General features: G+C 43.0%; 2 protein-coding genes and 2 non-coding genes across 5 annotated transcripts; 1 reads left to right on the top strand and 3 right to left on the bottom strand.

The window, feature by feature from the left end:
- The first annotated feature begins 737 nt into the window (after positions 1–737).
- On the top strand, positions 738–14,841 carry ACAT2 (acetyl-CoA acetyltransferase 2). Of its 2 annotated transcripts, none has more exons than XM_005551512.4 (9): positions 738–894; positions 1,671–1,805; positions 5,254–5,435; positions 6,681–6,798; positions 10,928–11,071; positions 11,909–12,031; positions 13,093–13,247; positions 13,970–14,080; positions 14,451–14,841. In XM_005551512.4, the coding sequence occupies exons 1-9, from the start codon at positions 840–842 to the stop codon at positions 14,619–14,621; spliced, it is 1,194 nt and encodes a 397-aa protein (XP_005551569.2). In that variant the 5' UTR covers positions 738–839; the 3' UTR covers positions 14,622–14,841. The 2 variants fall into 2 exon arrangements, with proteins under 2 accessions (XP_005551569.2, XP_073892900.1); XM_074036799.1 differs by lacking the exon at positions 738–894 and adding an exon at positions 1,261–1,531.
- TCP1 (t-complex 1) lies at positions 14,291–25,494 on the bottom strand. The gene is made up of 12 exons (XM_045391704.3): positions 25,241–25,494; positions 23,922–24,007; positions 23,606–23,734; positions 21,754–21,851; positions 21,242–21,352; positions 20,543–20,724; positions 19,830–19,956; positions 16,749–16,924; positions 16,253–16,376; positions 15,708–15,900; positions 15,442–15,605; positions 14,291–15,051 (listed from the first exon to the last, which is right to left on the bottom strand). The coding sequence occupies exons 1-12, from the start codon at positions 25,302–25,304 to the stop codon at positions 14,835–14,837; spliced, it is 1,671 nt and encodes a 556-aa protein (XP_045247639.1). The 5' UTR covers positions 25,305–25,494; the 3' UTR covers positions 14,291–14,834.
- Positions 16,060–16,191, bottom strand: LOC123573229 (small nucleolar RNA SNORA20). The gene has a single exon (XR_006697958.2). It is a non-coding gene; the product is annotated as a small nucleolar RNA SNORA20 (small nucleolar RNA).
- Positions 21,447–21,586, bottom strand: LOC123573234 (small nucleolar RNA SNORA29). The gene has a single exon (XR_006697963.1). It is a non-coding gene; the product is annotated as a small nucleolar RNA SNORA29 (small nucleolar RNA).
- Positions 25,495–25,517: the final 23 nt, after the last annotated feature.

The following is a 25,517-nucleotide window of genomic DNA, read 5'->3' as shown; positions in this document are numbered from 1 at the left end:
AAGTTCTTCAGGAAGATTCTCCAGGTCCGTCAACAGTTTTCCCCTTCATGACTTTGTGACCAAGTTTTCTTGTTCCACTATCCAGGTGTTCCCAACAAGTTGCTGTAACGGTGGCCCTGATAAGCTTGCCTAGAACCCTAGAAAGCTCAGAAAAATTATGAACTTTGCCCAGTAAGAGGCTGGGAAGTCAGCAAGGGTTTTAAACAAAACTGACCCCACTTGTTATATGCTTTCACTGTCCAAACGTCAACCAAGGTAACTTTTCACTGTGGGACGTTAAGACGCTGCCGGCGTCCTCACCCCTTCACCACCAGAGCTGATCTTCGAAGGCCAGAGGGCGCCAGACCCACGGGGGCTCGCACCGAGACGCTCCCAGCAAGCCCCGCACGGGCCGGGCTCTCACTCGAGATTCTCGCCCGTGGGATTCCAGTCCTGGGCTGAACGAGAGTGAGTCTTTTGTCACACCCCACTCTTTACTGTTTCGAAAAACTCTAAGGTTAAAACAAAAAAGCCCAAAACGTCAAGACGGGGGACTCCAACACTGGGGTGTCTAGAAACACTGGGGTCTTCAGAAGCTCTGCACATGCGTCCGAGGTCCCCGGTTCTGCCCGCAGCCCCAGACCCCAACCTCACTTCCGCCCTGCGCCCCTCGAGCCTCGGCCCGCCCTGGCTCTGGCCTTGCGCCTGCGCACAGTGGGATGCGCGAGGAGGCGGGGGGCAGGGGGCGGGGCTACCTCAGGTCCCGCCCGTGGCGCGGCCTGTGGGCTGCGAGGAGGAGCCTTGCCTAACTTGCAGGCAGCGCAGGGCAGACGGCGGCAGGAGAAGCGGTCGTGGGCAGGATGAATGCAGGCTCAGATCCCGTGGTCATCGTCTCGGCGGCGCGGACCATCATAGGTGAGCGGCCGGCGGGCCTCGCGCAGAGTCCAAGACGCCTGCTGCTTCGGCAGGAGCGCCGAGGGCCGGACTTGTGTAGGAGAGGAGCGTATGTGGTGGAAGCCGCTCAGGCCAAGCCTGGAGGACCTGCGGGATCCTTGGAACCCCGGGCCTCCCGCGTTCCCTGACCTGGCGCGACAGCCCCACCTTCTCCTCTCCCGATGTGCGCACTCCGTCCCTCGTGCTCTGATTGGCTCCCAGGGTAGAGCCATCGCGTGGCCTGCGTCTCCCATTGGTTGGCGTAGGAAGGCGTTCTTCTGCGGGTCCCCTGATTGGCCGACTCCGGGAGGCGCCATCGGTAATGCCTGTGGCAGGGGCGGAACTGCTAGGTGGTCTGAGCCGGGCTTTGGGCTGGGGTCGGGCTGTCACACAATGGCTGGAAGTCGCGACTTCATCTCCTTCGTGCCACATGGTTTTCAAAGCCCTTGATCCGCCAGTTCCTTTTGTTTGGGAACCATGGGGCCGCATCCAGTCCTTCGGATTTGGGGAAATAGAAGGGGTACAGCGGCGTCCCTAGGCCGTTCCGAAGGTCGCTTGTCTGGCCCTCGGCCACTGCGAGTCCTGGCACCCACCTTGACCTTTGCTGAGACCAGCAGGTGTGGGAACGTGTGGGAGGAGGGGCACTGCCTCCTCGCGGTGGCCTTGCCAAACAGCGTCATGAGGCCCCGCTGCTCCTCGGTGGTTTCTAAGTTACCCACAGGTTTGTGATGTCCGCGCTCTCCGCCTTTCTACTGCAGGTTCCTTCAATGGTGCCTTAGCTACTGTTCCTGTCCAGGACCTGGGCGCAACTGTCATCAAAGAAGTCTTGAAGAGGGCCACTGTGGTTCCAGAAGATGTGTCTGAGGTCATCTTTGGACATGTTTTGGCAGCAGGTAACTCTCAGTGATTCCAGGAGAAGTCAAGCTTATTAGAAACAGCCCATAAACGCGCACACGCACACACACACACACACACACACTCTCACTCAAGTTCTTGCCTCCATGCTTTTGCTCAGAGTTCCCTCTGTTAAGATTCCTCTTGTGGCCCCTTCTTCCAGCCCTGTCAGTAGCTTCTATCCAGTTTGAGACTCAGCTTCTTGGCCAGGCAGGGTGGCTCCCACCTGTAATCCCAGCACTTTGGGAGGCCGAGGAGGAAGGATCACTTGAGGCCAGAAGTTTGAGATCAGCCTGGGCAACAAAGCAAGACCCTGTCTCTACAAAAAATAAAATAATTAGCCAGGCATGATGGTCTGTGCCTCCCAACTACTGGAGAGGCTGAGGTGGGAGGATCACTTGAGCCCAGGAGTTTGAAGCTGCAGTGATTGTGTCACTCACTGCATTCCATCCTGGGTGACAGACTGAGACCCTTTCTCTAAACAAACAAAAAGACTTCGCTTCATTAATATGCTTTTTGTGAATGAACTTAGACCACTGACCTATACTGCCTTTTCATTCTTAAGACGCAGGGCCAGCCAGGCATGGTGGCTCATGCCTGTAATCCCAGCACTTTGGGAGGCCAAGGCGGGTGGACCATGAGGTCAGGAGATCAAGACCATCCTGGCTAACACGGTGAAACCCTGTGTCTACTAAAAATACAAAAAATTGGCCGGGCGTGGTGGCGGGTGCCTGTAGTCTCAGCTACTCGGGAGGCTGAGACAGGAGAATGGCGTGAACCCGGGAGGCAGAGCTTGCACTGAGCTGAGATTGTGCCCCTGCACTCCAGTCTGGGCGACACAGTGAGACTCCGTCTCAAAAAAAAAAAAAAAAAAAAAAAAAAAAAAGCAGGGCCAGCCTGATGCATTGGAAAGTATGCCTGCTCCTCCTTATTACCTCAGAGTGTCAGTCATTCACCAAAAACTTATTCAGTTCCTCCTGTGTGCCCCATATTGTGCTTAGTGCTGGGAGTATGGCTCCAACAATACAGGTAAGTTCCCTGCCCCTCTTAGGACTCAGTTCTGAGGTTGGAAAATAGGTGCCACATCATGCCCCTTGCAAATGGGGCATAATACTCCCTAGAGGAATATAACTGAGTCCTGAGAGTGCCCCCATCTTCTGATTCTTTGGGTTTCAACACTCCTAATTAATTAATTATTATTATTATTTAAAGAGACAGGGTCTTACTCTGTCATTCAGGCTGGAATGCAGTGGTGTAATAAATCAGAGCCCACTATAACCTCAAACTCCTGGACTCAAGGTATCCTCCCACCTGAGCCTCTGGAATAGCTGGGATTACAAGAGCAGGCCACCACACCTGGTTAATTTTTAAAATTATTTTGTAGAAGTGGAGTCTCTGTCTGTTGCCAAGGCACGTGTGCAGTGGCTGTTCACAGGCACAATCATGGTGCACCATGGCCTTGAACTTCTGAGCTAACTGGGACTACCGGTGCATGTCTACTAAGTTTAAGGCTTTTAAAGCACTGTGCTGAGTGCTTTCCTTTCATTACCTCATTTAATCTTCCCCACAAGTCTGTTATATCCTATTATCTTCATTTTACAAATGAATAAATGAGAGTTTGAGAGGTTAAATGACTTACCAGGGTTGCAGTTTGAAGTGGAGCTAGCACTTGAACTTAGATCAGTCTTATTCCTTAAGCCAGATACCTTCTACAATCATGTAACAAATGTTTATTGAGCACCTACTTTGTGCCAGGCACTATTTTAGCAGCTGGAGATAAGCAGTGCTCATATCAGACAGAAATTCTCATTCTCACGAAGCTCATAGTATGCTAAATGTTAGCATTATTAATTATGTTAGCACCTCATTTTTTTTTTTTTGAGATGGAGTCACGCTCTGTCGCCTAAGCTGGTGGAGTGTAGCCGTACGATCTTAGCTCACTGCAACCTCCGTCTCTCAGGTTCAAACAATTCTCCTGCCTCAGCCTCCTGAGTAGCTGGGATTACAGGCACTTACCACCATGCCCAGCTAATTTTTGTATTTGTAGTAGAGACGGGTTTCACCATGTTGGCCAGGCTGGTCTTGAACTCCTGACCTCAAGTAATCTGCCCCGGTTGGCGACCCAACGTGCCGGGATTACAGGCGTGAGCCACTGCTCCCAGCCTAAGGCGCTGCGCCCGGCCTGTCTTTTTAATATGTATGTGATCCCGCATATATTTTCAGTCTCAAGTAACCTTACCTGTTTTTAGTTTCCAGCCTAATCCCAGATTGATAACATTGTGATGAATATAATCTCTAAGTTTTTGTCAGTAACTTATTTGCTAGTTCTTCCTCACAAACTCACCAAGGAAGGGTGGTAGGTATGAATATATCTGAAACTTGGAATAGAGTAATCACTGTATAGACATTTACCGTTGACTCTGATAACAGACAATGGTGATTGAGAATATTTGAAACTTTTAACTCCATTTTATTCTGTGCTACTTTAAGTAAATTATGTATTTTTTCCCAACTAAATGAAGTCCCGTAGTTGAATTATAAAAAGGTATTTGTGTTTCAGTACTCAGAATAAGAAAAAAAAGGTATTTGTGAATTCTGAGTTTGTATATATCTTGTTATATAACCATTTAAGCATAGTGTGATGGATACTAAGCAAGAACAGAACTGCTTATTGTCAAAGGTTTTCCTTTTTAAGTAACCTCTTTTCTTCTCAAGTGTCTTAAGCCATGATCCTGGGAGCAAATGGCGCTAGTTAGAAACACTGATAATGCCTAGGTTATATCCTGTGTTTATTAGACATAGGTTTGATAATGCTTATTTAAGCCCTATCTTTTTTTTTTTTCCTTTTTTTAAGACGGAGTTTCACTCTTGTTGCCCAGGTTGGAGTGCAGTGGCGCAATCTCGGCTCACCACAACCTCCGCCTACCGGGTTCAAGCAATTCTCCTGCCTCAGCCTCCCAAGTAACTGAGATTACAGGCATGCGCCACCACGCCTGGCTAATTTTGTATTTTTAGTAGAAACAGAGTTTCTCCATGTTGGTCAGGCTGGTCTCGAACTCCCGACCTCAGGTGATCTGCCCTCCTTGGCCTCCCAAAGTGCTGGGATTACAGGCGTGAGCCACCGCGCCTGGCTATTTAAACCCTATCAAAAGATGAGGATGACACCTCTTTCTTAAGGTATTAATGACTTCTTTATGGAGGAGAAAGCCTATATCTATGAAATACCTACAGAGCAGCACAAGACAGTATATATTCAAGGACTAGAGTATGACAGGTGGAGATTGTAGACAGGCCTTTTTGCCTCCAGTGGGCACTTAACTGACCTGTAGGCTTTCAGAAGTGGCAGGTAACCCAGCTGGTAATTTTACACACACTTTCACTGTGACATTTTGTCTTTCTCCCTGATTGCTAAGAGTTCTCTGTGTTCCTCTGTGTTCCTCTTTCTAGGCTGTGGGCAGAATCCTGTTAGACAAGCCAGTGTGGGTGCAGGAATTCCCTACTCTGTGCCAGCATGGAGCTGCCAGATGATCTGTGGGTCAGGCCTAAAAGCTGTGTGCCTTGCAGCCCAGTCAATAGGGATAGGAGACTCCAGCATTGTGGTTGCCGGAGGCATGGAAAATATGAGCAAGGTAAGGCCTCTCTGATGAGATGGCTTTCACTGACCTCACACCAAGAAACTCATGTCTGTGCCAGAACAGAGTAAACTGATGCATATCAAAGCTGGAACCAGTGAACAAATGCACAGAAATGACAACCTTGATCCCTACTTGAATGTGAATTATTCTTCAGTTTGGGTGGGAAGTCTAGGTTAATGAAAAAGTTTATCAACCAGTGTGATTGGAACCCAATATACTTTTTCTAAACTATTAATGAAGCATATAATATTTTCTGAATTAAATTCATAATATTAGTTGCTTGATGTCCTTGGTTTTAAATTTCTTTCCCATTGTGAGTAAAAGGCAAAACACAAATGTTGCCACTTACCTTCTTGGTGCCCTTCTCCAGTAGGTTTGCCAGGCACGATTTGTTTCACCAAGTTCCATACCTCAAACTGGCATAGCGGTTGAAAGAAAAAGTATATTCCCTCCGTCCTACTGAGGCAGCTCAGGGGCTGAGCAGCACATTCCCTAGATAGAAGCTGATTCAGCCCAGCCATTGCTGAGGTTCAGGAGGAGGCAGGCTAATGGTAGCAAAAATCATCGGAATGATTTTGATGGGATGACACTGACATCTGTGTAGCACTTTACCAGGTGCTCTTGTACATGTATTCACAACAGCCCCACATAGGGTACATGATATCATTCCCAGTTTACAGGTTAGGAAACTGAGGCCCAGAGCCAGCATTCAAATACAACTCTTCCAACTGTAAGTCCCATCAGTAACTCTTTCCATTCTAATATACCTGCGATTGAGTTGGTGAGAGTTAAGACTGGCCGCTACTCAGAAATCCCTCCCCATCATTTAGTTAGGCAGCCTGATTATTCTCACTGTAGATATCATATCATCCATTAAAATGGGTAACACATTGCTGGCTTTACTTAAGCCCTTAGAAGGTTTCTTCATTTAACAGATAATTAATTGCCTCGATGGAAAGAATAAATGGGACTCTTAAGGAAACAGGACACAGAATGGGTAGTTTTGAGGGAGAATTGGAAATGGGTAGGTAGGAGACTAATGGTTCCCAACAACAGGAAAGATGAAGTCTGCTAATTCCAGGGGTCTTTAGACCCTGGCCTGGCTGAGAACCTGGAACTGGGGAGAAGCGCTGCAAAGGGGCCTAGATGAAGACTTAGGAAATATTAGTTCTGAGTTGTGTTCTGGGGAAAAGACTAATTACAACTAAGCCTAAATCCATTTTTATTTCTGACTTCTAGGCTCCTCACTTGGCTCACTTGAGAACAGGAGTAAAGATAGGTGAGATGCCGCTGACTGACAGTATACTCTGTGATGGTCTTACAGATGCATTTCACAACTATCATATGGGTATTACAGGTAAGGCAGACATAGCTGAAACTTTATTCACTTTGAAAAGGTTAAAAAGACCATATAATAATCTGCTTCTTAGGTGCTTTCATCCTTATCGCCAGAGACTGTCTTAAGGATTTTTGTATCTCTTCTTTGATTAACTGAAGTGAAGTGAGTATTCTCTTCTTTGTGAACCCTTGATTATCAGAGAATGTTAGAAGTGGCAAGTACCTCAGAGTTCTTCTGGATCACCCCGTCATTTTACCAAATGAAGGAACAGGGCCCACAAATAGTGAGAGGTAGTAACAGAGATAAACCAGTTTTTGTTTTTGTTTTTGTTTTTTTGATACCTAACTGTATTTTTTGTACTATACAGTTGGGTTATTGGTCATTCATGTTGAAGGGTCCTGTGGTCTAGGTTTAAGGCAAAGCAACTGGGAAATCAAAGGAACTCATTTCTTTAGTATACATGTAAAAGTTAGGAAACAGAATAGACATTTTAGAGTTAAAGAATCAAACCCTGAGAACTTAAGCACCTTGCTCCAATGCTTGCAGCAGTGGTTCTGGTTCCATGTAACATATAAATATGTGAAAAAGGTAATGGGGAAAAGTACAAGATTCCAAGAAGAGGGAACTGTGTGCATGAATGCAAGGAAGGAAGGAAGGGCTTAGAGATATGGGAAGCAGTGAGAAGCTCAAGGCATCTTGGCCACTTCTCAGTTTAGAGCCACAACAGAGAAGGCTATAAGAACACAAGCAGACCATGGAAGATACTGTGTGACCAACTGCCTCAACCATAACTAGAGGTGGTCATTAAAAATGCTGATCCCGAGCCCTTTCCAAGGTGTACTGTGGATTGAATTGTACTCTTCCAGCCTCCAGAACTGTGAGAAAATAAATTGCTCGTTTAGAGAAAAAAAAAAAAAAAAAAGCTCAGGTCATGATGGAGTAATTGACAAAGATTAGACTTCCTACTATAAACAAGCATAAAATTTGTGAAAATATATGAAGCCACTGCTTTCAGGTGTTGACTAATACTCATGTAAGACTGAGATCTTGAGAGAAAGGAAAACCCCACGGTCACTGTCTCTAGCTGGGACACTTCCCAAACTCATGGAGAGGCAGAGCCTGAGCTGGGAACAGTGGTCTCCGTGATCTGAAGAGGCAGAGAATTTGAGGCTTCTGAGATGGCTGGAGTTTGTGGGGCAGAATAAGGGGGAGAAGAAAAAAAGAACCCCAGAAATCTGCAGAAGGGTCCCCTTAAGTCTTTGATCAAATACTAAACTTGTAGATAACAGCTTATAAGGCCTAGTAGAAAAGAGCTACAAGGGAGAGGTGAACTGGAGATTTTATAGATGATAGCTTTTATAGGGTGCAGTGGCAGGTGCCTATAGTCCCAGCTACTAGGGAGGCTGTGGTGGGAGGATCACTTGAGGCCAGCAGTTTGAGGTTGTGTAGTATACTATGATTTTGCCTGTTAGTAGCTGCTACACTCCAGCCTGGTCAACATAGTGAGTCCTCATCCAAAAAAAAAAAAAAAAGAGGAAGAATAGCTTGGTAAGTAAAGACAAGACATGGAACGCAAAGCAATAACTTTTTTATTTTTTGGTGGAGACAGGGGTCTCACTCTGTCACCCAGATTGAAGTGCAGTTGCTCAATGTTGGCTCACTGCAACCCCCTGAGCCACCTCAGCCTCCTGAGTAGCTGGGACCACAGGTGCACACCACCATGCCTGGCTAATTTTTGGTACTTTTTGTAGAAATAGGGTTTCACCATGCTGCCCAGGCTGGCCTCAAACTCCTGAGCTCAAGGGATCCTCCTGCCTCAGGCTCCCAAAGTGCTAGGATTACAGGTGTGACCCACCACACCTGACCAATTCTCACATTTGTAGAAGAGAGTTACAAATATGGAAAGAGAGAAGAATGTAGCTTGTGGTGTGAGGTTGCATTTTGGAGAACTCAAAATGCAGTATGAACTCAAGGTGAGTGTGTGTGCGTATGTAAAATTATAAATTACACATATGGAAGTTTCTACTGAAGAGACCTAGAAACAATGACAAACCATTCACAACAAGTGGTCCTGATACCCAGATCTTCTAAAAACATTTCTCCACTAAAAGGAACTAAGGTTGTTTGGAGAAATGACCAAATTTTCCAAGGCTGGGGAAAAAATGCTAAAAAATTAAGGACATGCTCGGGGACATGTCGAAAGTACACAGGAGGTGGCCTACAGGGCTTCCACTTTCCTGTAGTGGAATTTTGAACAATGTGAGCATCAAAGTCAGTAATGATAGTAATGGGTTATAACTGCCCAAATTTTGAACAATTTGAGCATGCAAGTAAGTAATGATACTAATGGGTTATAACTGCCCAAGTTTTGAACAATTTCAGCATCAAAGTAAGTAATGATAGTAATGAGTTATAACTTGTTCAATAAAATGAAAATGTATGAGTCCATCCTGATATAAATAACTGAATAAATGGGAGAAAAGGAACAGCTTTTTTTTATGGTAAAATGCAATTAATACCTTACCAATAGAAGGAATGTTGGAGTTAGAAAATCATGAATGAATGCTAAAACTAGTGGGTGAAAATATGATGGGGAAGAATATATTTTGATAATCTAAAAAGAGCCTCCCATAAATTATTGATTACTTATAAATGAAAAAATGGTACCTTTAAAAGCTAGAAACCTGGTGAATACCAAACTGTTTTAACCAAGTGATCAAAGATGACATCACCTGGGATAAACTGATTGTCATTTATGTCCTAATAAGATTCACTGAGAAGGCCAGGCGCGGTGGCTTAAGCCTGTAATCCCAGCACTTTGGGAGGCCGAGACGGGCAGATCACGAGGTCAGGAGATCGAGACCATCCTGGCTAACGCGGTGAAACCCTGTCTCGACTAAAAATAAAAAAATTAGCCAGGCCTGGTGGCGGGCGCCTGTAGTCCCAGCTACTCAGGAGGCTGAGGCAGGAGAAAGGTGTGAACCCGGGAGGTGGAGCTTGCAGTGAGTGGAGATCGCGCCACTGCACTCCAGCCTGGGTGACAGAGCCAGACTCTGTCTCAAAAAAAAAAAAAAAAAAAAAAAGATTCACTGAGAAAAAGCATACTATCATTCAGTGGTATACCTCCCTTTTGGCAGAATCTTAATCTAATCCTGAGGAAACATCAGACAAATCAAAATTGATATCCTTAACAAAAGAACTGGTCCATGTTCTTCAAAAATATCAAGCTTAGGAAGCATAGTCTGAAGAACTGTTACAGATAAAAGCAAACTAGAGAGATTGGTAGTTGAGTACAATGCATGCTTCTTTATTGGCTCCTGGACTGAACAAATAAAGGAGCTAGAAGGACATTACTGAGATAATAGGTGAAATTTGAATGTGGACCAAAGATTAGATAATAGTGTTTGATTCATGTTAAATTTCCTGATTTTTGTTTTGTTTTGTGAGACAGGGTCACCCAGGCTGGAGTACAGAGGTGCGATCATGGCTTGCTGCAGCTTTGAACTCCTAGGCCCAAGTGATCCTCCTGCCTTAGCCTCCCAAGCAGCTAGGACGGCTAGCTACATGGCACACACACCGTGCCCAGATAAGTTTATTTTTAATGGAGACAGAGTCTCACCGTGCCCAGGCTGGGCTCAAACTCCTGGGCTCAAGTGATCCTACTGCCTCAGCCTCCCAAAGTGCTGGGATTACAGGTGTGACCCACCACACTTCGCCCAATTTCCTGAGTTTTATAACTGTGCTTATGTAAAAAAGTGGCCTTGTTTTGGGGAAGTATACACTGAAATTAAAATTTAAGAGTAAAAAGGCATTGTATCTCCAACTTTCTCTCAAATGGTTCAGAAAGAAAATGTTAAAGCAAATGGAGGGGAAATATACCTGGTGACTCTAGGTGAAGGAAATGTCTGTTAAGTTTACAATTATATAGAAAGGGAAGGAGAGAAGTATGACTCCTGAGAGTCTCTGCAACACTTCTAGACCCACTGTCGGTGGCAGGCAGGGCCACCCCACACAGAGCATTGCACAGGCCACCATGAGCCTGCTAGCATGTGTGGTCAGTCAGCGCTTGGTCAAATATGGGCAACTTGATCTATCAAATGCCAGTTCATGAAAATGTTGGTTTTTTGCTCTTTTTCTCCTTTCCCAGCTGAAAATGTAGCCAAAAAATGGCAAGTGAGTAGAGAAGATCAGGACAAGGTTGCAGTTCTGTCTCAGAATAGGACAGAGAATGCACAGAAAGCTGGCCATTTTGACAAAGAGATTGTACCAGTTTTGGTGTCATCTAGAAAAGGTGAGTATATCATAATGGTTTAATTAAACATCAACCTATTTATAGGTAAGAGTAACATCTAAAAGAGTAATACGTAGGAATCTTTAGAAATTATATCTTAGTTATATTTTTCAGGTTGCAAAGATATGTCCTGGATACATGAAGGTAGGGAGGGGGTGTGCTGGGTTTACAGGACACGGTAACATGGGAACTGTGTCAGCGCTCAGGCACCCTTGGTTCCAGAGTGTCCATGACTGCTGTGCACATACAGCAGGTTTCATGAGACACTGGAGCACTGGCTCATGGTTGTTAGGAGGCACCAGCTGACCTGTTTCCTGTATAGGCTCAACCTCCTCAGAAGTGGACACCCATTACTTCTCGCTGCTTCTGTGTGATCTCCCTTTCCCATTTCTAAAGGGTGGATCTTTTGGGGTCACTTGCTATTTTCTAATACAGAGTGCTTCCATCAAGCTCCCTTATTGATAACTGACATCTCTTATGGCCAGCCAGCAGTGCAGGATTGACTTTGAGACTCCCTGATCCACTCACTTGTAACCAGTCAAGTACTATGACCCAAACCATAGCAGAATTTGGCACAAACAGGTCCCTGGTAGCTACTTTCCTCAGGAAGGCCTATGGATTTGGAAAACACAGGTGTCTTATAAGGACATACTCATACATTGTTTTCATGTACAATAATTCTTGTGTGTACTTTCCTCCTGTTGTAATCAAAGTGGTTATATATTAAAACTTTTCTGCTAAATATGAATCCTCATGTTTCATGTCAGAGAAACCCACCATTCCCAGCACACTTCTGTCCCTGGACTAATCTTGAGTAATTGGTTTTCCTTTGTTTAGGTCTTATTGAAGTTAAAACAGATGAGTTTCCTCGCCACGGGAGCAACATAGAAGACATGTCCAAGCTAAAGCCTTACTTTCTTACCGATGGAACGGGAACCGTCACCCCAGCCAATGCTTCAGGTTAGATTTTCTGAAGGAAATACTTCATCTGGGGGAATACTACGTTCTATAAGGTCTACCAAGTGAATATTTTTCTCTTTATTTATATACAAAAGTACTGTTTTTTTGAGACAGGGACTCACTCTGCCAGCCAGGCTGGAGTGCAGCAATATGATCTTTGCTCACTTGCAGTCTCAAACTCCTGGCTGGGCTCAAGTGAGCCCCTGCCTTAACCTCCCAAGTAGCTGGGGGACTACAGGCATGAGCCACCACACCCAACTCATATTTATATACAAAATTATTCTTAAAACAGTTTAAGGAAACATATCATTTCTCTGTATTTGATCATTGACTTAACCTATACTGAAAGAATTAATTTGGTTTCTTGACATCCCAACTAGACTTGCAAATGAAGAAGTAAATTAGGGAACTTGTTTATCTACCTTTGTATTTTTCCAGTACCAGAAACTCCCAATACTTCCTTGTGAGGCCCGGGCTTATTCTTCCATTTCCTGTCAGAGATCTCTCCTCCCCAACTGCTGTAATTTTTTTTTTTATATATATAATTTTTTTTTCTTTTTTTTTTTTGGAGACGGAGTCTTGCTGTCGCCCAGGCTGGAGTGCAGTTGCGCAATCTTGGCTCACTGCAACATCAGCCTCCCAGCATCAAGCAATTCTCCTGTCTCAGCCTCCTGAGTGGCTGGGACTACAGGCGCACGCCACCACGCTGGCTAATTTTTCTATTTTCAGTAGAGACAGGTTTCACCATATTGGCCAGGCTGGTCTCAAACTCCTGACCTTGGGTGATCCATTCTTCTCCACCTCCCAAAGTGCTGGGATAACAGGCGTGAGCCACCACGCCCAGCCCTGACTACTATAATCCTATCACTTTCTCTAGTTGGAAAGTTTTGTGGTCACTCTAATTGCCAAACATGATTTCTGTGTATAAAGTCTGTTCAGTTACAGTAAATGCCTTAGCCAACAGGTAAAACCATTTAGCTCATGTCTTCAGGTGGTAAAGACACAGATATGTAACTGAAGTTAATAAGCACTGTAGAAATCAAGTCACTCATATTTTACAGGAATAAATGATGGTGCTGCAGCTGTGGTTCTTATGAAGAAGTCAGAAGCTGATAAACGTGGGCTTACACCTTTAGCACAAATAGTTTCCTGGTCCCAAGTGGGTGTGGAGCCTTCCATTATGGGAATAGGACCAATTCCAGCCATAAAGCAAGCTGTGAGTATAACCCTGTTCCCCTTTATGAAATTTGTCTTCCTGTTAGCCTTAAATGAGCTTATTCATGTAGTTACCTTTCCCTACCAGAACAGTAACCAAGAGCATTTATTTCTATTTTTGACACAAGGTCTTGCTCTGTTGTCCAGGCTGGAGTGCAGTGGCATCATCACAGCTCACTGCAGACTCAAAACTCCTGGGCTCAAATATTCCTCCTGCCTCAGCTCCCCAAGTTACCTTGAACTACAGGTGCACCACCATGCCTAACTTCTTAATTTTGTAGAGACAAGGTCTCACTATGTTGCCCAGGCTAGTTTTGAACTTCTCAGTTCAAGTGATCCTCTGGCCTTAGGCTCCCCAAGTGTTGAGATTTCAGGTGTGAGCCACTACCCCCAGCCACTGAAAGCATTTAGATCATATGCTTTTTAGGGGAACTGATTCTGTTACATTACCCTTAAATACATGTAACAGATGCTACTGGTTCAAAATTTAAGACAATTTAGAATTTCTAAGGGATCTTTTAGATCACATCCTTAACCTTTTGGATGGAATGGGTGTCACTAAGGCAAAAATGTGTGAGAATGTCACTGTATTAACCTAAGAACAAACAAAAGTAGCAATTAAGAGATCAGTATCATGCAGCGTATTTCATATTTATGTTGACAAAGGATGTTTTGGCCTTTCCACCCAAGTTTAGACATCTTTTCTATGAATCTGTCTTCTAGGTTACAAAAGCAGGTTGGTCACTGGAGGATGTTGATGTATTTGAAATCAATGAAGCCTTTGCAGCCCTCTCTGTTGCAATAGTTAAAGAACTTGGATTAAACCCACAGAAGGTAAAGATGCACAAGTAACCCTGAGTGCTTACCAGTGAATTTCACAATGCTATTTTAAGATACTATCTTCCAGGTGTTGGCCACGTGGGTAATAAAGAAATACTAGTTACTAGGACTGAGTTCACGTATTATGTTACTTCCCATGGTTAAAAAAAAAAAAAAAAAAAAAGCTTACTTGGCATAAAAAGAATAAGGTAACATAGGCAGGGATGAATTTTCACAAAGGTGTAAATTTATTCCTAAACAGTTAAAATGAAAATTTGAGTTTGAAAGGGTAGCATGCTGATACATTAAGAGAAAAAAGACAAGTTTAGGATTTTAAACTGTGCCCACAGAAGAATAAACAATCTAAATCTTTTCTTCCCCTTAGGTCAACATTGAAGGAGGGGCTATAGCCTTGGGCCACCCTCTTGGAGCATCTGGCTGTCGAATTCTTGTGACCCTGTTACACACACTGGAGAGAACGGGCGGAATTCGTGGTGTTGCGGCCCTGTGCATTGGGGGTGGGATGGGAATAGCAATGTGTGTTCAGAGAGGATGAATTGCTTAAACTTTGAACAACCTCAATTTCTTTTTAAACTAATAAAGTACTAGGTTGTTATATGTGAAATCAGAGGACCAAAACGCAGATGGAAACCATTTCCTGTATCACAAAAACCCAAGTTTACAGCTTGTTGTACTTTAATGTGTAATACTTAAGTCAAGGTACAAGACAATTCCATTTAACATTGTTATAAATAAAAGAGACATCAGATCAATCATTAAGGGCTCCAGAGTGAACAGCATCTTCATAACTTCCATGTTTATCATCTTTACTTTCTGGATGTAATTTAATAAGATCATCAATTCGAAGAATGGTAATTGCAGCTTCTGTTGCAAATTTCAAACTCTTAACTTTAACTATGGTTGGTTCAAACACCCCTGCTTGTTTGTTGTCTCGAGGTTTACCATTGCTCAAATCAAGACCAATCCTGCAATTAAGAAAGAACTATTAAAATGGCCGCTTACAACTTAATTAGGTGACCCATTAACTCCAGCATTTCATTCAAGTATTAAGCTTGATTTTTAAGTCAGACTAGAGATCTTGTAGGTTGTCTTTCTACCCAAAGCAGCAGGGAGAGATTAGCAATCAGAGTTGTTAACTAAGGCATACCAGTGCTAATAATTAGTCATTATCCCTTGAATTACAGTGACTAACAACAAATGCTTGCTGTGAAGTTTTTCATGTTAAGTAGTTGACAAGTCTGTTATTTATGTTTGCTGACATGTAACTGACTACTATCCTTTTTAATGGAAACTGTTTTGCAAAGGTTAACAAAGGGCTAAGAAGATGTCTAAAAAGAGGGAAATTGTATGCTTACCATTTTAGATTTTTACGTTCTGGGTTAACCTGAGCCTCATTATGAAAAGCTCTTAATTTTGCAACCAGATCTGTGGAGTCCTGGGCAGCATTAACTGCTAGTGTATTGGGAATAACAAGAAGTGATCTTGCAAACTCTGCAATAGCAAGCTGTTCCCGAGACCCCTAGGAAAAAAGGACAGTTAGGTGACTTCACAAAAGGGAAAAAAAATTAAAGCCCACAGCTACTGCTCTCGGGCCTCTAAGACAAGGAATAACTGTTCTTACCATGCTGGTTGCATAGTTTTCAAGGTATATGGAAAGGGCTGCTTCTACAGCACCTCCACCGGGAACCACGGATTTTGACTCCAAAACTCTCTTCACTACACAAAGTGCATCATGTAACGAGCGCTCCATCTCATCACACATGAAATCATTTGCCCCACGTAAGATAATCGATGCAGATGTACGAGCCTTAGTGCTGTTCAAAAAAAAAAAGTGAAATTCTTGTAATAGCATTTTTTAAATGTTTTTTTTTTCCAACACCATCAATTTCTCCAAAAAATGGCATTTTAATAAGTCTACATAAAGTGCCCTTAAGTCCTGCCTACACAGGATATTTAGATACACTATACAGAAACAATGTCTAGTCTATGCAGAAGAGATGAAAATGGTTACTTCATCTCAATTCACAGTGACCCAATGTTATTTTATCCCACGCGTATAACTGCTCATATCACTGTGCGACTATAAGCAGCAAATAAATGGGAAGAAAACCTACTTTTACTTAACAAAATCTGTATAACTTTACAATTTTAGAAAGTAGCTCTTACTTTTTGATTAAGATCAGCTCATCATCACAAATTCTCTCCTGTACCACTTCTTCTGCCTGTCCCAACATTGCAGCTTCAAAAGTTTCTTCACCTTCCAAATTGGCCAGGGTTGACAGAATAGTTGCTATTAAGAGTTACAAGGGATCTGTAAGTATCGCTCTTTCGTGATTTTAATATCCTTTAGACTCAGTAGCATTTGTGATAGAAGTGCTATGTTACAAGTTTAGAATTTAGTTAGGCAGCACACACTAACTCCTTTTATCCTAAGATAGAACTACATCATTTTTGAAGTGAACAAATTCAGAATTTCCAACAAACTTAATGAATTTCTCCAGTTACGTGAAAAATGGCTCTATAAATGTGTTGGCAGCACAAAGCATTAAGAGGATATAAACGTTTTTGAAGCTGTTTCTTACCAATATTCCAATGTAAAAAGACCTTTGATGGGGTCAGGTATAATGAAAGTCTTTTACGTGACAGCCAGCACAAGACATACCTCCAGAAGCTTTCGCAATGCGTTTAAGGTCCCTTTTTAAAACTCTTCTAACTGCCATAGCACCAGCCTCCACAAAATACTTCAGACACATATCATCAATTCCACCAGTGGTTAGAATAACATTGGCACCAGTCGCCAGGATCTTCTGAATTCTCTCCTTGGTGATATCTGATTCTCTGCAAAGTATTTTTGTAACCCAGAGTTACCTTCTGTGATTTTTAAAAATAATTTAGGTTTAACTTCCATTAAGTATTTATCACAAGATAATCATAGACTAAATTGTATTAACCTTTGTTATCTCTGACCAGAATTTACATTAGTCCAATTCATGGAATATTAGAAGGAATTAAAAATTACCACTTAGCTGTCCCCAACCTGAATTTGAATTACTAATCGAGAACTATGGTAAAACAGGGAACATAGGTCCTGCCTGCCTTCAAGGATCCAGTGGGGAGAGGGATTACCAATCACACTCCAGGGCAAGCGTCACTAAAGTGGTATGCAGAGACTACAAGCACATAAAAGACATAAATTTAGCCTAGGAGGCAGATAATGAAGTCAAGAGGAGTCCAGGCCGAGTGCAGTGGCTCACACCTGTAATCCCAGCACTTTGGGAGGCTGAAGTGGGCAGATCACCTGAGGTCAGGAGTTCGAGACTAGCCTGGCCAACACGATTAAACACTCTACTAAAAATACAAAAAATTAGTTGGGCCTGGTGGTGGGCCCCTGTAATCCCAGATACTCAGGAGACTGAGGCAGGATAATCACTTAAACCCAGGAGGCGGAGGTCGCAGTGAGCTGAGATCGTGCCACTATACTCCAGCCTGGGCAACAAGCGCAAAACTCCTTCTCAAAAAAACAAAAACAAACAAAAAAAAACACCAGGAGTCCAGAGTTGGAAGCGCAAAAGAAGACAGAACCAGAAAAGTGAAAAACCTTGTAGGTTACACCAAACAGTCTAGATACTAAGAAGGTTAACATTTTTAAGCAAGACTAGTATAATGTTATCTGCGTTTTCAAAAGGATTCCCTGGTATCAATGTGGAAATTGCACTGAATGGCTTAAGACAAGGAGATAGTAACATCAGATATAAGCTGACAGACAACCTAAACAGAAGTCAAACTTAATGGCTTGGGTGACTCCTGGAGTAAAATAAATAGCAACAGTTTGAGGGGCAGGATGGGAAATCAGAGTTCAGTTTGGGACAAGATTAAGTTTGAAGTCTCTGTTGTTACTCAGATGAAGCTCCCAGAAGGTAGTCACTTAACATCATGGAAACCACAAACTATGGGAGATACAGATTTGAAGAGACAATATGAGTGAAGCCATGTGAATAGATCATTCGAATAATTTTTAAAGTAAAATGAATTACAGATCAACCTCAAAGGCAGCTTATCTACTGAACAAGTACTGTGTGCTATACACTGTACTAAGGATGGGGCTACGATGCCAATGGAATCATTCTGTCTCTACCATTAGAGCTTACAATTCATGAGTTGTATAAACTCACAGTAAAAACTGTAGTAAGCCCCAGGAAGATAAAATACAGGAAGTTACAAAAGAATATAATTTAGATTGCAGAAGAAAGAAAAGTTTCTCTAAGAGACTAGCTTGGGTGTGTTTCTACAACAGTCTAGGCAAGAAAATGAAATGTAGGCAAATTTAATTTGGAGGTAGAAATCAAGTGGTGTTGGTGACAGATTAGGAGAAAAGGTGTTGGTAAAAAGGAGGAGTTAAGGACATTTCCTAGTTTTCTGCCTGTGTGGAGAAGTCCCCATCACTAAAATGGTCAAGAGCAGATTTGCGGTATTATCACAAGTTCAGAGACATGTTTACTTTGAGATGCTTGAAAAGCATTCTATTAGATAGAGGTGTGTGACTTTGGAGCTCAGAGAAACAGCTTAAACAGTCTCTGGCATAGAGAGATAATACATGAAGTCATGGGAACAAGGGGCTATTCTGGAGAATATTGTGAGATGGTGGCCCAGACAAAGCAGTATCACAAAGCATTTCAAGAAGGACGTAATCAAAGGGTTGCTAAAGGTCAAGTAAGAGGAAGGCTGAAAATGTCTTCCGAATTTCACACTAGAGACCTTAACATGCAGTCCCTCAAATGGAGAACAGGGCTGAAAAGGGATGAGAAGAAAAGCACCAGAAAAGTTTTGTGTAGTAAATCACTCATGACATCTGGCTGTAAGGATGTAGGATAGGGAGTACCTACAGCAGGAGGATGTACAAAGAAGCCTGAACAAAAGACAAAAAGAGCCACATGAAGATTCCAGGAAAGAGCATAATTAGTAGGTATGAAAGAAGAATCAAAGACAAGGCTCTAGAGCAGAAGGAAACAGATTCTGGAACACTTACTGTAGAGCGACTGGCTTTGATGGAAGAAAGGACACTTTGTTGTATCAGGAAGGAAGGAAAAAAGAATACGCATGCAGATTGATTTAAAAGATGAGAGCACATTTCTTACCCTCGGCAAAGCTTTCTTGTAGGTTTGGTTTAACTTCTGTTTAAACTATTCATTGTGGTTTTGTTTGTTTTTTTAGACAGGTTCTCGCTGTCACCCAGGATGGAGTGCAGTGGTCCAATCACAGCTCACTGCAGCCTCGACCTCCTGGGCTTCAGATTCTTACCACCTCAGCCTCTCAAAGTGTTGCGATTACAGGCATGAGCCACTGTGCCCAGCCTAAACCATTTATTGTTTTAAGTGACTATTAGGCAGTCAAATCTATAGCAGTGGTCACACTACCTCCACCATTAGCTCTTCAACCACTAATATCACCTGTACCTCCAGTATCTAGCAAACAGTAGGCTACAGTCAATACCACACTGCTGAGTTCTGTACTGCTGAGGAAATTAGATTCCTGTCTTTTATATCTTTAATATTAACAGACTCATACAATCAAATTTTCACAAAAAGACAATTTTCATATAGGTTGTATAACCCCAAATCCCTCTAAAAACACCACCAGGCTAATTTTTCTGGAAGTTTAAGTAAAATAGTTTGACTTGGCTAAAAATGTTAAAGTCCTCCAAGACACTCACACTTAAAAGCCCAAAAATAATCTCTCAACATACCTCTGTCTAATTTGGTCCAGTTTTTCAGGGTCTGTAATGACCACCTGTACACCAAGCTTCATTTTTGTTTTTTGCAGGCTAAAGTCAAGGCAAGCAATTTTTGCATTTACGATTCTCTTGGGCATGCCTACAATAGAACATAAGATTAATACGTCTATCTTTAAAAGCATAATAAAGAGTACCCATAATTGATTGTATGTAAATACACAAATTTAGACTGTAATTCATTACATTTTCTCTTAGAAAAACTTTATGGCATTACATGCACGTAATTTCTTTTAATTCACATTCCTTCTAACATGTTGTATGTGCTTTAAATTACAAAAAGATGTACTGCACATAATCCACAAGTTAGTTTTTTTTTTGAGACGGAGTCTCACTCTGTGGCCCAGGCTAGAGTGCAGTGGTGTGATCTTGGCTCACTGCAATCTCTGCCTCCCAGGTGCAAGTGATTTTCCTGCCTCAGTCTCTGGAGTAGCTGGGACTACAGACACGCGCCACTATGCCTAGCTGATTTTTGTATTTTTTACTAGAGATGGGGTTTCACCGCATCGGACAGGCTGGTCTCAAACTCCCGACCTCATGATCCACCTGCCTCGGCCTCCCAAAGTGCTGGGATTACAGGCACGAAGCACTGCGTCCCGCTGAAGAAAAAAAAAAGCTAGTTTTAATCTGTAGCAATCTCATTGTATAAACCAAATCCCAAACCTTACCCTGGGATCCCACCACACAGTTGAGTGCATAGCCACTGATGAGCATACTCTCCATTTGACTTCTCCCATGGGCTTTCAAAATATTAACAGAATTGACTGGATAGCGTGGCTGGCCTCTTGTGTCTGTGTATTTAATAGCAAGTACAGCATCTACTACCATGTTAGCAAAGAAATCACCATTTCTAAGCCAAAAGTTAAGGACGGTAACAGGCTTGGAATGGACAAAGGGTACACAAGTGAAAAATCAAGGATAATTTGAAAGGACTTCCTTTTAGTAACCTATTAAAGAAGCAAGCATTACGTCACCAAAATATTACATTATCACTATCTGCAATTCTTATCACTTTTAGACATGCTTTTCATTACGTTTTCACCCTAAAAAAGCAGGGAAAGTAACAGGCAATTTCAATACAGCATTACTCCTCCCTATTGATATCAATTTGCATAAAATTGGTATTTAAAATTTTACTGCACAAAATTGATTGCTGCTGCTACTACAGGCGCGCGCTTATGCACACACCCCCACTCCCGAGACAGGGTCTTGCTATGTTGCCCACATTGGACTGAAACTCCTGGGTTCAATTAATCCTCCTGCCTCAGCCTCCATAGTAGCTGGGACTACAGGCACACACCACCATGCCCATCTCAAAGTCTTATGTTTTAAAAAGCCTAAATTTTATCTGACAACCACAAGGATACATTCCAATGATTTTGGAAGACATGGATGTCTTAGCAGCATTAATCAGGCAATCTCTTCCCAGTTCATCTGTGTTAACAATTAGGTTTTCATTGATATAACGCACTGCTTCCCTGTTTAAAAGTATGGGGGAGAAAAACGTTTACAAAGTCACTACTCAAACTCTTTGCAATCATCATGCTTAACACAGAGCCAAAATGTCATAAGTAATATCTGTTCAGCCATTTCATATAGGAGGAGGACATGAAAAAACCCTCCCTCTTCAGATCATGGCAAGTTTAATCTATCCCATAAGCATAACCACTAAAATCTATGATTAGGAGAAAATGTGGTAGTCAAATGGGAAAAAAGATACCGGTCCAAGTTTTTAACTTCAAATATTACTACTTAAATGCTAAAACATTTAAATAGAATATTTTCAAATTAAAATTTAGTTATTAATCAAAACATTAAGACAACACACTTTACAACTATTACATCAAAAAAAATTTTCTCTCTATGCAAACAATCTTACTTGCAAGCAAGTCGATAGCCACTAATAACTGATGTGGGATGAATTTTCTGTTTGACTAATTCATCTGCATTTTTTAGGAGTTCTGCGGCAATAATAACCTGTTGAGAAAACATTCACTGATCTGAGTATGCCAGATATTCAACATGCGCAATACACATGAAATGACACTAAAATGGCCATCTATTAGCCAAAATGGTGGTGGTGAAATGAATTAACTGGTTATTAGAAACCTGGGGGGTGAAGGGAGAAGAATGCTACAAAACACTTGAAGTCCTCAATGTTACTCATAAATTCTTGGAAACTGCCACTTTAAGCAAAACAACGGACAGCAATTTCTCAAATACAGTTGTTTATTGTTAACACTGATGGGGGGAGGAAAATTTATTTTTTTATACATCGTTTTTCCTCTTAAAGTCAGTTTCCACGAATCCATTGTGGAGTGAGGTCTTACTGTATTATAAATGCAAATGGCCAAAACTGGGTAGGAGCCAGAAAAACATTCTAAGAAACTAGTACACCCAATACAATCGTGAAAGACAACACACCTATTACCTTTAGAGGGAGTGCTCAATAGAAGCTAAACCGTGTGTGACTATTCATACGACCTATATTAGGCTATTATATTATTAAAAACAGTTCTTATAAGTTGATATGAAACAGTAACAAATACTTTTAAACTAAGAAGACTTAAAATCTTGTCAGCTTCTTATGGGAAGAAAACTACACTTGTTAAGTCACATTATCATAAGTTAGACAAAGATCATATTCATATTTTAGGAGTACATTCCATTCTTTCATGGCTGAACTTTAATCTAGAAATACATATTCCCCACAAACTTTCTCGTTTCTCCAGAATTAACATCTTTCTCACCAAACAAGTGTTTCTACTATACCAGCATGCTGGATGATCTATGAAGTTTATACTGTATATCACGTTTACTGACTCGAAAAGATCACACTGTCCTATCATGATGTATTTATTAATTTCTCACACTCCTATTTTGAATTCCTGAGATTACCTGTCAGGATTTAAAAAATAAAACAGGCTTAGTGCAGCAGCTCATGCTTGTAATCCCAGCACTACAGAGGCTGAGAAGGGAGGATCACATGAGGCCGGGAGGATCACGTGAGGCCAGGAGCTCAAGACCAGCCTGGGCAACATAGTGAGACCCTGTCTCTACCGAAAAAAAAGAAAAGAAAAAAAAAAGATTTTTAATTATTTGGTTGTGGTGGCATATGCCGGCAATCCCAAGCACTCTGGGAGGCTAAGGCGGGAGGATTACTTGAGCCCAGGTGTTCCAGGCTGCAGTGAGATATGACAGCACTGCAGCACTTCAGCCTGTGCTACACATGGTCTCTTAAAAAAATAACACAAAAACATTGTTTCTCCCCCAAACTGGTAACATTTTGTTCTTTAAATAATTATACTTTAGAGCTTTCCAAGTCTCAAGGGGTGATGCGGGAGGAAACAAGATTTTTTGAGAGACCATAAAAAAATCTGTGTGATGTCTGAACACTGCCATAAAGGGAAAAATAAGCCCTCAAAACTTGTGAATACCAACATTTAAAACAATGGGGCTATGTTAAATGAACTCAAATTCTTTCCTACTTAAACTGTACAAACAAGCTATAACTACCAACTTACAAATTGTGTTTCTGAATCTGTACCTAAGAAGCTTATTTTCCCTCTTAAATGTGTAACTTCTTTTGTTTTTTCTCTTTGCTCAATCATCTGGGCATTCAGAATATGTAACTTATTTCTGACCCAGCACAAATGACCCACTTATGGCTTCAACTTTCTGAAAGTCGGTTGTTTTTAGAAAAATGATCATTCTTTAGCCAGTCTACCTACCACTGATGTAGTTCCATCTCCAACTTCTTTGTCTTGCAGATCAGCCAGCTCACAAAGAACTTTAGCTGCAGGATGTTCAACTTCCAGTAACTTGAGGATGGTTGCACCATCGTTAGTAATGGTCACATCCTAAGAAATTAGCAGGAAAAAATATGAACCACTCATAGAAATCAACACAGCCCCATTATAATACACATCCACCTTTAATATCACCTTCCAGTACCTGGATTCTGATAAAATCAAAGAATGAACACAGCAAAACACTGAAAATAGTTTTACTTTAAGGCAACTAACACAACAGTTAACGTGTACTTACACCGATATCATCCACCAGCATTTTATCCAAGCCAACAGGACCAAGAGAACTTTTTACAATATTGGCAATCGAAGCTGCAGCCATAACTGTAGACAATTAAAAACACAAATAAAAAAGAAATAAGAATCCACAACTCTGAAAGACAGTAATTTCAGCCTAAAGGTAAATGACATCCAACAGCCCCTGTATTTCCCAAATGTACAAATCTGCGTTATTTAAAAACCACCTACTAGGAACCTAAATGGGGCGGACACTGTGGCTCACAACTGTAATCCCAACACTGAGATGCTGAGGCAGGACAGCTTGATGCCAGGAGTTCGAGACCCCCTTGGGCAACACAGCGAAACCCATTTCTACAAAAAATAAAAACAAAGCCGATGTGGTGGCGCGGGCCTGTGCTTGGAGACTGCAGTGAGCTATGCTGGCACTCCCGTCTGGGCGACAAGTGGGACCCTGTCCCTAAATAAAGCGAGCCTATTTGGCACAGCTTTGATGAGGGGGTGGAATCTGATGGCGGGAGAAAAAAAGTAATAACCACAATTTCATGTTCTGCCACTTCGTACAGCTATGCCTTTTCCTTCAGATCCTGCAAGTTTTTTGCTCATTAGAACCCTTTTTATCTGTGAGGAGAGAAATCGGTAGCCAACGGGGAAGGTACTTTGATTTGTTTACGAAAAAAAATTACGAATCTATCAAAAAACAGTGCGCTCTGTAGGTATACAAAGGCCCGACAGCAAACGCTCTGCTAAGTTGGCGCTGCCGTCTCCCGGGGTCAACTGCACTCCAGTGGCGTTTCCTGTGCTAACTCTACTTTAAGATGCTATCAACTGAGAGAGAGCCGGACGCCGGGCGCCCGACCCCGACTGCAGCTACGGGCGGAAAGGGCACCGGGCTCATCCGCAGGGGCGCGGATGAACCTACTTTTTCTGGTAAATGGTCCTGAAACGAAACCCGGCGTTTAACATGGACGCTCAAGGGGCCGCCCTGAAACAAAAGAGGATGCGAGGCGTGGCCCGCACGTGCAAGTCCGGGAGGCCCGCGGAGGGGCGCGTTTCCAGCGCCGCCCCGGACACCACATCCACGCGGTGCCGGTCTCAAAACCTGCTGCGCGCTCCGGGGCTCCTCCCCGCTGTGGGGAGAGGGGTCGACAGCGCCCTGCCCCAGAGAACGGCGGGTGGGCCGGGTCCGGCTGCGGGGCCTCGAGGCCCTTTCTGCAGAGGTAAAGGAGAAGAGGCACGAAGCGGTCAGCCGGGGTCCGGTCGCGATGGGACTCGGCCCTCCCAGCCCGCCAGCCCGACCCAGGCCCGGCCCTCCCTTACCGTTCTGGGAGCGGATCGCTTCCCCAGTGCTGCGGTCACCGAACACGGACAAAGGCCCCTCCATCTTCGCGGCAGCGATACACGTTGAATTCTGCTCACAACGCGGGCAACCAGTATCGCGGTCCCTCGGCTGACCGGCGACCACAGCAGTGGCTGCGACGGCGTGGAGGGTACCCGAGCGATGCCCCAGGAGCTGCTGGGTAACACCGCCCTACCCGCTTCCCGGCTGCCCCGGCCCGGCCGCGGGGCACGGCGGGAAGGAAAAAGAGGCGGGGGC

This window comes from Macaca fascicularis, chromosome 4 (assembly GCF_037993035.2).
Source record: "Macaca fascicularis isolate 582-1 chromosome 4, T2T-MFA8v1.1".
Taxonomy (NCBI): Eukaryota; Metazoa; Chordata; class Mammalia; order Primates; family Cercopithecidae; genus Macaca; species Macaca fascicularis.
Note: the sequence above shows the minus strand (reverse complement) of the source record. Positions and strands in the feature narration are given on the sequence as shown.